Source organism: Platalea leucorodia (assembly GCF_965183815.1).
Source record: "Platalea leucorodia genome assembly, chromosome: 4".
NCBI lineage: Eukaryota > Metazoa > Chordata > Aves > Pelecaniformes > Threskiornithidae > Platalea > Platalea leucorodia.
The window spans coordinates 36,909,940-36,920,847 of record NC_138826.1 but is presented as its reverse complement, the minus strand read 5'-3'; the positions used below and the strand labels follow the sequence as shown (position 1 = coordinate 36,920,847).

The following is a 10,908-nucleotide window of genomic DNA, read 5'->3' as shown; positions in this document are numbered from 1 at the left end:
TTAGTTTTATTTTGTTTGCCAGGGAGGAGGTACAACATGGGCAACAGCTGGTATTTCTGCTTTCCCACTGAAATATGTGCACCTTCTTTTGTCTCTCAGGATACGAATGTATTTTAGCTTCCTGGTCTGTTCAGTCTGGGGTGAATTGCCTGAGATTTCTAACAAAAGCATGAAAGTTTTAATGATGGTTTTGTTTTATGGTCTTCACTCAGGTGGGAAGTGGAACAATACAAGAAATTCACTTCCTCTAAACCCTTAGGGAACCAACAGTTAGAGACAACATAAGCTGTATTTGTAGAAAACCCAATGAAAGGCTCTCTCTTTCTCAGTCTCAGGTGTATCCAGTATCCTTTGCTCTTAAGATAACTCCTTATTGTTTTCTTTGTGTATGTAATTATTTTTAAGTTACATTTCTAGCTTTTAAAAAATCCAAATAAGGTCTAAAATGAAAGTATCTGTTAATTTTTCGTTTCATCTCTGTGACTTTCATCAGGACTTTGTTGCATTCTCCAGCCGTGTTGAGAGCAGTAAGAAAGAACTGCTTGAAAACGATGTCCAAAGAAGAGGGATAGCAATAATTTAAAGATGCAGGAAATCATTTTAGATATTCACAGATTCTAAGTGCTGGGAGGTATTAATACAACTGTATAGATGCTAAATATATTTAAATCAATCACTAAGTGTTGTCACTTAACACCTTCTGTTGCACTTTCATTAAATTGCTTTATATATTACCACTATTAGTTACAGTAGGTTTTTTAGCTCTTTGCACCTAACTGTTGCTTAACTTCATAACTTTTATATATTAACAGAATTTTCTCTGTCTTTATAGTAGACACCACACTGGTGATTATTTCCTAAATGATGGCGAAAATCTAAAGTCCACCAGATCATAATTCCTTTTCAGTTAGTTAAAAAATGAGCTAGATGGTAGATGCACTTTTCTTTTAGTCATGTTAAAAATTAGAAAAAAAGAGACTGATACTTAAAAACGGTGAAGTTACAAGCCTGTGTTTAAAGACAGAGAATCACTATCATGGTAAAGAAAAAAATATGAAGCACATCTGGAAAATAGTTTCAGCTATGGGCTCTAGAGAACATGCTTCAGACAACAGGAGTTTTGGTTTCCTATGTTAGTGTCCTATGCACGTGCCCTGTGCCTTACTTTATGAATCCTTACACCATGAGTACACAGTTCATGGAGTACACACACACAAAAATATAAATATATAGGGTATACAGCTGTACCTACATGAAACGCTATATTTTATCTAGTCTTGAGTTCAAAAATTCTAAGATTATCTGGCATAATAATATATAAAAATGAGTTACATCTTTTCCCTTTAACTTGTGCTTTGTGATTATCTGGCATGGTTTTTTTTAGAATTACATTCAAAGTCATGTTGTTTACCCTCATTCAGGATTGTTGTTATTGTAATGTCAATGTTTTCACTGGCAGTATTCCAGCAAAACATCATCAATCCTTAACATGGCTTGCTACGGTACCGTAGCTTTAATTCAAGCAGTAAAAGTGGTATTGGCTTTTAAGTGCTGAAAACTATGTTTACTATGTAGTTCTTAACAAACTACACAGTACTGAATTTATTGCACAACACTCCATACCACAATTATCCTGCAGTAAAATAATATGCAAAAGTCTTGTATGATATGTTACTTGCAACATTTGCAGCAGCAGTACACTTAATTACAAACAAGTTGCTTGTAAACTTTGAGCATCTTGACTTGTACCTCTTTTTTTTTTTTTTTTTTCTTTTTCTTCACAGTTCTAGTATCTCTGCAGGTGTAACTGGAACAATTGTTTGTTTTTCAAAGTTCTTCACTCTCCACCACCTTCTGGGTTGGGGATGAAAACAGTATAGGGCTTTCAGTAGTTGGGAAGGCAGAAAAAATATCAAGTCCTTGACCGGTAAGGTTTGCGTACCGGCTGCCACCAGGTCGAAGCTTTATTGGTTGTGGAATTTGACGGTGCCACTGAGCTGAAGCAACAGAAACAGAATAGGCTGTATAAACCTCCAATGAAGTTAGCAATGAAACAACAGAAATCAACACACACAACTGAAAAGTTACTTCCAACATCCTTGAAGTGAGCACAGCGTTGTTGTTCCCTGTTTTAGGCTCTGTTCCTTCAAATATTATCGTTTACGTAGTTTATATGTTGAGTATTTTTATTGATGTCTACAGGTGGAATTCCATCCCTGTTCAGTTCAATGGCAACATTTACATAGATTTCACTAAGTCCAAAATTTAATCATTTAATCTTTGGAGCCTTCTCCAAAGCTCTTGCAATCAAAACTAAAAACATACCATAGCATGAACAGAGATGAACGAGCTGGACATGGCTCTGATTTTATACTACTCCATCCTCTGGGGGACTTTTCTTTCTGTTTTTTTGTTTGTTTGTTTGTTTTTGTTTTTGTTTTTTTTATTATTTTTTTGTGGTATTTAATTTCAAAGTAATAATATAGGGATTTTTTTTAAAGAAGCAATTACAATTTTTATTTCCCTTTACTACTTACTTACTACTTACTACTAGTAACACATTTCCTAGATTTTTTTCAAGATACTGAAAGAAATGTAATCCAAAGACACATATTCAGTAATTTAAAAGTAACATTCAGCATGCTCCTATATAAACAAATATCTGTCAGCATTTAAAATGAAAGGGTAGAAGTTCAGGCTACAATACTCTGAGAAAAGCTTGGTGTGGGAGACCTACAATCTACATGTTAAGCATTGAGAGGAAATGTTCATTATCTTTCCATGCTGAATTTTGGCCCTGTCTATCTGGAAATACTTGAGAGAGAGCCTCCATTTTTCTTGCAGCCCCAAATTTGTTTCTATTTGAACAATACAATCATTATTTACTGTACTGCTTTCTTTGCACATGGAATTGCAAATATCAGACCACACTTTCAATCCCCCAACCCCATCCATTCAAAATCGCACAAAGAAAAATGATTTCTGACACTGCTTTTGGTGTCCAAGACTTGCAGGGTCTTTAGAAAATATGGTTGGAATCAGGAAGCATTTCTTTCTGTTTTTTTCCTGTTTGTACCTTGAATCCTTTATATGAAAATTTAATTTATGTCTTGCAACATTTAGATACCTCAGGAATTATTGTTCATTTTATGTGACCTTTTTTGAATCAGACTCGCCAGCCCTCTTGAACTTTACATTACTATTGTCTCTATCACCACAAGGTGGCGGAAAACTGACAGAGATGCACCGGTGACTTGTAGTTATCCCCGATAATTAAGTCATTAAGTGTTTGTTTGTTTGTTTGTTTGTAATGAGAAATACAAGGTTGAAAACGTGGGTTTTTTTTCTTTTAGGGTATGGCTATAACCCAATAGTTTGTGGAATGTGTTTTCTGTTTTATTATGCTGCTTAAGTGATCAAAATACTCTCTTGCTCTAGATAAATTCTTTTAACTATTACATCTGGCATAGATACAGAGTCATTAAATGATGTGCGGTAGTTCTTGAACTGGGCTGGGGCCTTCCGAGTCCTAGACAAACATACTAGATGCAAACTAGCCTCCATTAATTAGACATAGTTTGTATCATCATACATACTCCATAGAAGAAGGGGTCTGCTTTCTTGTGTGCGATTTATTGTTCCATCTCAGGTCAGGGCTGTAGCATAGGCATACGTCAGAGGGAAGAGAGTTAAGGTTCAACTTGAACACATGTTTATTATATGCTTCTGTATCTGGGGAATTTGGAAGGTGTAAAATGGAAGTAGAGAATACTGTGAAAAACCCCTCCTCTGTTTTTTCTCTTTACCTGCCTTTAAACTGATGCAGGAGAGGTAATTTGGCCATTTAGCTGTATCGTTATACCTCCTCCTGGTGGCCATATTAAGCTGTGGCCATGCTGTGACACTAATTTCTAATCCACGTTAAAACCAGCAATTTACGGAGTAAGAACTAGGTGAGGGCTGGGGCCAGTCAAAGAAAATAAATTCTGATTTGTTTTATTTACTAGCCAATACCTACCGTATATGTCAAGCCTAGCAGTACAAGAGGCAATACCAGCTTCGTTTTTTGCAGACAAGGTATACCAGCCAGCATCTGCTTTCTTGGCAGGTTGAATCAGGAGGCAGACATACCCTGTTGTATCTTGATGCATGCTGGGAAAACAAGTGTTTTGGAATTAGTATTTCTCAAGAGCATATCAACTTTGAGATTTTACAATATATACATTAAATATGAAATAGATAAGTTGTAACTTCTATTCTCAAAGAAGTAGCAGTCCAAGACATTTATAGTCAATAGATTTGCTTTCAGTATGGCCTCAACCAATAATCAGAGTAGCTGAAATCTGTTCTTGCTCCTCTCAGCTGTGCAAAGCCACGGTGTGACAGTGTGAGCAGAATTGTTGCTCTGTATGTGTTCGTATTGGAATTGTTTATTGAATTCCAATGAAGTAAACCCATGCAAAGCTGCTGCACAGTCATATTGTATTTTCTAGTTCAGAAACTGGAAGAATAACATAACAAAATACCAAGAACACTTGTACAAAGTTATGATATTTTTCACAACAGTAGCCTGAGTGAGTCAGAGACTTTCTTATGGCACCCTTTTCCATGAGAAAATGCCTGAGTGGCAAAATCGTAAAGATTCGTTTGGCCAACACCGCTAAAAGAAATCAACTGCTTCATTATTCCCTCTTCTTCCTTTGCTCTTCAGTGATCCAAGACCTTCTGGCTGCAACTTCCAGGAAAAAAATATTCAGTAGTGTATCAGAGAACTGGGGATCCTCTGCTCTGTAGGCTGTGGTTGGTCCTTTTTATCAACCCAAGTGTTTCCCTCATTATAAAGGAAGAGGTGGGAGATGAGCACATCACAATACTTGAAGTTGCAGGATGTTCTGAAATTTGAAATTTTGTTTCCTTGTGAACTGGAATGAAACATCAAACCACAGAATTTCAGGTCAAGAGGACATTTTGTGCTTCTGACGGCTCTAATAAAAAAGGGAACGTTCACCCTTTGCTCCCTGCACTACATAATTTGCCTTATGCTGGGGGTGCAGTAGTATAGAAGCTCATGCGTGTCCATATCTTGATACAAAAACGGTCTCTTGGCATCAGGCAGGAAGATAATAGTGAGGCAAGATAGGGGCGAACAAGGACAATGCTGCCCATCGCTGGCGTGGATCTATGCAGAACCCCTTGGAAGCCTTGGGGGCCGGCAGTTTGGTCGTGACTGGCTGAAATAGCAGAGGTGTTACGAGCCTGATGTTAGCTCCTGGCATTGTGAGGTGTGGGAGGTTTCCCTTAGTCATTCCTCTGCTGAGCTGAAGCAAAAACTTGTTTTCTAACCTTCTGTGAAACAACTAGAAATGAGGCATTTTAGGACAGTTGTCAATTTTACATTAACTACAGAGTTTGCATGTGTATAACCATAATTCCTGTGAAAGTACCAGTACTTGAAATAAATCCTTGAGTAGTCTGCCTAGAGGCCGAGGAATAAAGACTACAGGCTGTAGAAGATGAGAGGCAGGTGGGCTTTTTGGAGGGACAGCAGTATCTGAGTGGGGACAAGGAGACCACTGAAAGATTTTTTTCAGGTAAGCTTTCCCTTGTGATAGGTGTGCATTCATAACAAGTGCTGCTGCGGAGCCAGTTTTCTTTACAGAGAGCCTGCAGGGTACGCATGTGAAAATGTAGTACTTCTTGAAGTTGATCTCAGAGATCCAGCGACTGCATCAAATCATTAGCTGGAGCCAAGTGAAATAAAATATTAAAAATCAGATTTGTGCCAAAGTAGAAATCTTTAAAAAATAAATGAAAGCAATTAATTTCTCATTAATTACAGCCAGGCACATTATTTCATCAGCTTTTCTTTTGCAAAATCTAAAAGATAGCTATGCATTTGAATGCAAGAGCTGAATCTGAACATTGTTGTATTTTGTAAGCATGGATCAAAGTTTTTGCCTGTGTTTGTGACCAAACTTTGTTATCAGCCTCTGTATCTGATATGCTAAACTCTCTATTATCCTGTGCTCTGGGGCATTCAAAACCATGTTCTAACTGTTCTGAGTTTGAATTCATCCGTAGTTGGAAGTAAACTGAGGAAAAAATAGTTTAGAGAGAGAATAAGGTGCTAAAATGCATTAAAATACCATATCATAGCATCTTTGATAAGAAGATGCATGTGCTGTATCAGGCCTATGGCCCAAAAGGTCTGTCTATCCCCACTCTCTGAAGCAGTGGCACATTGTGCTCCAGGCCTTTATTCTGAACCAAGGAAGTAGCTATTGTTCACCTCACAGTGAAGCTAGCTTTTTAAAACTTTATGTGAGTGAAAGAAGTTGTTTTAAGAACACCACCTGTACTTATCACACAGGTTTTCATGGAAACAATTGGTCCAGCCACAAGAAACTCCAAGCATGGGTACGATGGTACAGTACCTCATCCTCTCTCTGTTTGATGGGATGGTCTCATTATCCTTCTTCCAGTAAAATATGGGGGGTGGCATTCCCACAACTCTGCACTCTAATCTGACGGGGTACCCTTCAGGAACACCACAGTTCTGAAGCTTCTCCAAAAACATGGGGGCTTTTTTTACTTCCTTTGCTGGAAAAAGAAAAAGAATTCTTGAACAACAGGTATTTTATTCTTTGTTTCTCTTTGAACAGTATGGAAGAACACGACCAAAAAGTATTCTTGTGGTATCAAAATAAGTTGTGAATTTTTAATGGGATATTGGAAGGAAAGTGAAATGCTGTGACATAGCCTCCGCAAGGGAACATAAAATAATAGGCAGAACTGGTGCTTGTAAACAGCTGCATGCATATCTACTGGGTCTAAACATATTAGCGTTGCAGGAAATTAATGCCAGATCTATGAATTTCAATATCTTGCATCTTGTAAGACTTTATTAAAGAACAGTATTCAGATTTGTGTTTTCCTATTTAAAAACATTTTTAAACTAATAAAATTGGGACAGAAATCTAGGAGACCTCAATGTGTATTATGAATTCAAATCCTAAGCATTTTCTGGGGAGAAAATTAAGAATGTCATTTTGCCAAGGCAAGAGAGGTAAAGTGATGATGAGACAGAATTCTTACAGCCCTCTGCTAATAACACAAGTGCACCTATTGACTGACCACCAGGTCCATTTCCCTCCATCAGATGACTTTTATAGCTGTTGAACTCTCCTACTATCAGTGGATTAACTATTTATTTATACTTGTCTGTAGGGAAACTACGTAAGGTAAGTTTGAAGAAGTGCGTACAAATAACTTCATCATTGCGACTAGTTTTTCAATGATTCTTACCTACAACAGTGAGCTCCAGACTGAATGAATTTTGTCCTGTTTTATTAGTGGCAAGGCAAGTGTAAGTTCCAGCATCATTTTGTGAGAGAGGATCAATAAGCAGAGAGTGGACTCCAGTCTCTCTGACCAGCATCTTGTGGGTGCCATCTGGCAGCACAGGTTTGCCGTTCAGAAGCCACGTCAGGTCTGGAGTTGGTAACCCACTCACCTAACAGACAGTGAAACAGTTAGAGACAAATGTCAAACTGACAAATAGATTTTAGTAAATTCATAGGTAAGCCTTTTTTCAGATACCCTCTGAATTATATCAGACTCTAGAACAGAAAGATTTTTTTTTTTTTTTTTTTTTCTCAGCTTCTGTTTTTCTACTGATTAGTTCCAACAGGGAGAAAAACAGAAAACAAACGAGCAACAAAATCTCAAGAGAAACAAATACATGAAATGCCTAGATTTTTCTGTCAGAAAGGAAGAAACTTGGTTATATATCAGATTCACAAAAGACTCCTAGTAATCTGCTGGTTTTCTTTTTTTTTTTAGCACTGAGTATAAATCAAAACCCTGGATCTAAACCACTACAGAGTTTAATAGAGGTGTAAGAGAGTTCTATACAAATGACTTTGTATCTTGTAAAATTTGATGAAGAATGATATAGTTCTTTGTAGCTGTTAAACTTACATGCTTTAGAACACTATAGATTAAGTATTTTTTAGAAAGATTATTAGACTGTATTATAGTTGTAAAGATCTTTCCAATAGATAAAAGTACTTACTCATGTCTAAAATATTGCCTTCCAAACAATATTCTGCAAACCAAAGAAAGAGGGAAGTGGAACTTGCCTGAACGAGGACTGCTGTCTTCCAGGTTTGTGCGATACCAGACATGCTTTAAGGCTTCACAAGCTCTGCCAGGATAGCAGAGCTAAGAATAACCAAATTCTTTGGCATACTCCCTAGTAAACTTTACATCGTAAATTAAGTAGTAATGAATCTTGTTCATCTTCAGGGCATTAACTTCTGCTTCAGAGCTTCTACCCTCTTCAGGGTAGGAGACATTCTGGAGTATGGAAGAGGTCAGTGTCAGCACCGCCACCTTTGCTGTGCTACTGGGACATAGAGGGACTACCAAAATATGTTGGAGCAGATGAGTTTCTTAAAGCTGTCCAATAACAGGATGTTCACTGCGTGTACTCTAACCTCTGACAACTCTCTCATGAGGGGATTTGAATCTGTAAATGGGGATGTTTCTGCATTTGTGCATGCTGGGGAAGCATAAAATGAACTGGGCTCTGTTCCCTCTTTTCAGGGAGTATTAATCTTCAGTAATTCAGTCCAATACAATGGGAACATTTGTTTGAACAGAATGCAACATGCTGAATCCTCTCTTTCTCATGCGTTTGTGCTATTCTGGATTATGTTCAAGAATCTGATAATGGAGCAGAAGGACCTGTCATTCCCAGGTGAACTTCTGGAGTTTGGACTGGTAAAGGACGCAGTGAACTTATCTAGTAATTTGAACAACCTTGTAAGTGAGCCTTCTGTTTCTGGGGTTGTTTTTTCTGTGTTCTTCATTCCGTGTAGCATGTGTTGAAAAGAAATCCCCTGAATCAGCTCAGAGGCAATGGCAGTAAGAAATATTTTTTTTAAATTAAGCATTAAAACTTTAACAAAAAGTGTTCATGCATGCAATAAAGAACATGAAAACACCTAGCAATATATGTACAGAGGTAGGGAAAGTGAAAATGAACAGAGGAAACAGGTAATACCTTACAGTCCAACCTGCAAAGTCGCCCTTCATGTGCTACCATGTCACCTGGAGCCTGTAGAAAGTATGGCCTGAAAAAGCGTTCTTGAACTGCCTCTTTGTCTCCTTCTGGAACCCGGGGTCGTGTTCTGCAACACAAAAATTGCATGTATATGTTTGGAAGTCAAACTTTTTTTTCCTAATGCTTAAAAAAAGGAAGAAATTGTGGAAAAGAATGAACAGATAGCTTGGGTTAAATAAAAGGGCAGAAAGAAATGGACTGATTGTAATTTAATACTTGCATATTTTCCATTTAGAAAAATTATCAAATTAACTCTATCATGGAGTATCGTTGGATTCCCAAGCTGTCCTTCACTTCTTTTTGCTTTTTTGGCTGAATTTCAACTTGCTAATCCGTCCCTTGCCTTTAACTCCACTGCAACAGGTAAATGAAATCATACTTTACACTTAAACTTCCCTGTATTTGAAGATGACCTTCAAAAATGTTACATTCTAGAAGTGACCTGTTGGGAGGGAATTGCTGCTGTTATTTCCATTTTATGGTTGAGAACTGAAGTACAGAGTGCATTAAAGTACAGTAGCTAGTTATTTTGAATGCCTTCAGTAAGAAGCATAAAGAGGGTCTGAAGGACTTGTCTTTCCTTTTACCTGTGAGGCTGAATTGTTGATATTCGGCCCCGAACAGGGATACTCTGAACCATCAGATGGCCTGAACAACTGATTCTCCCCTGCAAATCACAATGGAAACAGAATTAATAGTTGGTTAATAGCTCATTTCATTTTAAAGTATAAATATTTAACATTTACAATGCATTAGGATTTATTTTTATAAAGTAACTGAGCTATAGTGTAAATATTACTTTTTCAAAGCAAATGCTATTTAGCATGCGGTGGAGTGCAGTTGAGGCAGGGGTTTCTTTGCGTGCCTAGAGCAGTGTGTTTCTCAGACTCTTCAAGGCTGTGGCAACGCATTTAGCAGTGGTGCTGTGTAAACCAGCTTAAGCAGTGTCTGTCCCTGCTTGTTCATTCCTGCCACGGTCTCTCCACAGGTACTGTCTGATAGTGCCTTTGTACTAGCATCCTTGTTTGTGCAGCCACGCAGAAACTGAAAAGTAGTTGGGCTGAAATATGATTCAGAAAAAAGGAAAAATATAAACTGCAAAAAGTTGCCTGGTCTACTTGACTGTACTGCTGAATAAACAGCTAAGCTAGCACATAGGGTGACGGACAATGGTATTAGGGGATGAGCCTATTTGCAGATCCACATCTTTGCATCCTAGATAGAGACTAATTGTGTTTAGTAACACTTCCAAATTTCATGTAACTTTTTGTTTCCCCTTGCTCTGTTCTTTCTGCCTGAAATATCATGTCTTTCTTGTCACCACATCTCAAAAGGTATCTATCAGCAACAGAGGGGGGGGTCAGAAGATAGAGCAGGAGTTATTAATGTGAAAAAATATCCTTAATGATTGTGACTGGGATGTGTAAGAATAGGGGAGGAGTTTCATCATTCTTCATTACATGGTTTCCTCTGCTGTCCTCTGAAGCATCTGATTTTTGATACAGTCACCACTCAACGTCAGACTAGGTGGCCCAATCTGTGTTCCTATTAACATATATTAGAAAAAGATGAAACAAGCATTTTTGTAGAGGAAAATAAAACACCTTACTTGTGGGTTTGCAGCCATAATTGTGTAGTTGCCATCATCATCATTAGTAGAAGCCTCGATATGTAAAGAACATGTTCCATCTTCTTCTCTGTTCATTTTGAAATGCGTGTTTTTCTTTGAAATCTGCTTGCCATCCTTGAACCAGTATACCTGTAGTGATCAGATCCCCCCC

General features: G+C 37.8%; 1 protein-coding gene across 1 annotated transcript in view; it reads right to left on the bottom strand.

Annotated features, from left to right (window-relative positions):
- Positions 1 to 997: 997 nt before the first annotated feature.
- The window catches only part of MYPN (myopalladin), a gene marked incomplete at its 5' end in the record, with an annotated part of 48,425 nt that continues 38,514 nt past the window's right edge, over positions 998 to 10,908 (bottom strand). Inside the window, 8 exons of the mRNA XM_082308383.1 lie at positions 998 to 1,997; positions 4,019 to 4,152; positions 6,435 to 6,600; positions 7,306 to 7,513; positions 8,269 to 8,358; positions 9,068 to 9,194; positions 9,715 to 9,794; positions 10,737 to 10,886. Coding sequence (XP_082164509.1) covers positions 1,828 to 1,997; positions 4,019 to 4,152; positions 6,435 to 6,600; positions 7,306 to 7,513; positions 8,269 to 8,358; positions 9,068 to 9,194; positions 9,715 to 9,794; positions 10,737 to 10,886 — 1,125 coding nt within the window. The 3' untranslated portion in view covers positions 998 to 1,827. The remainder of the gene's footprint in view (positions 1,998 to 4,018; positions 4,153 to 6,434; positions 6,601 to 7,305; positions 7,514 to 8,268; positions 8,359 to 9,067; positions 9,195 to 9,714; positions 9,795 to 10,736; positions 10,887 to 10,908) is intronic.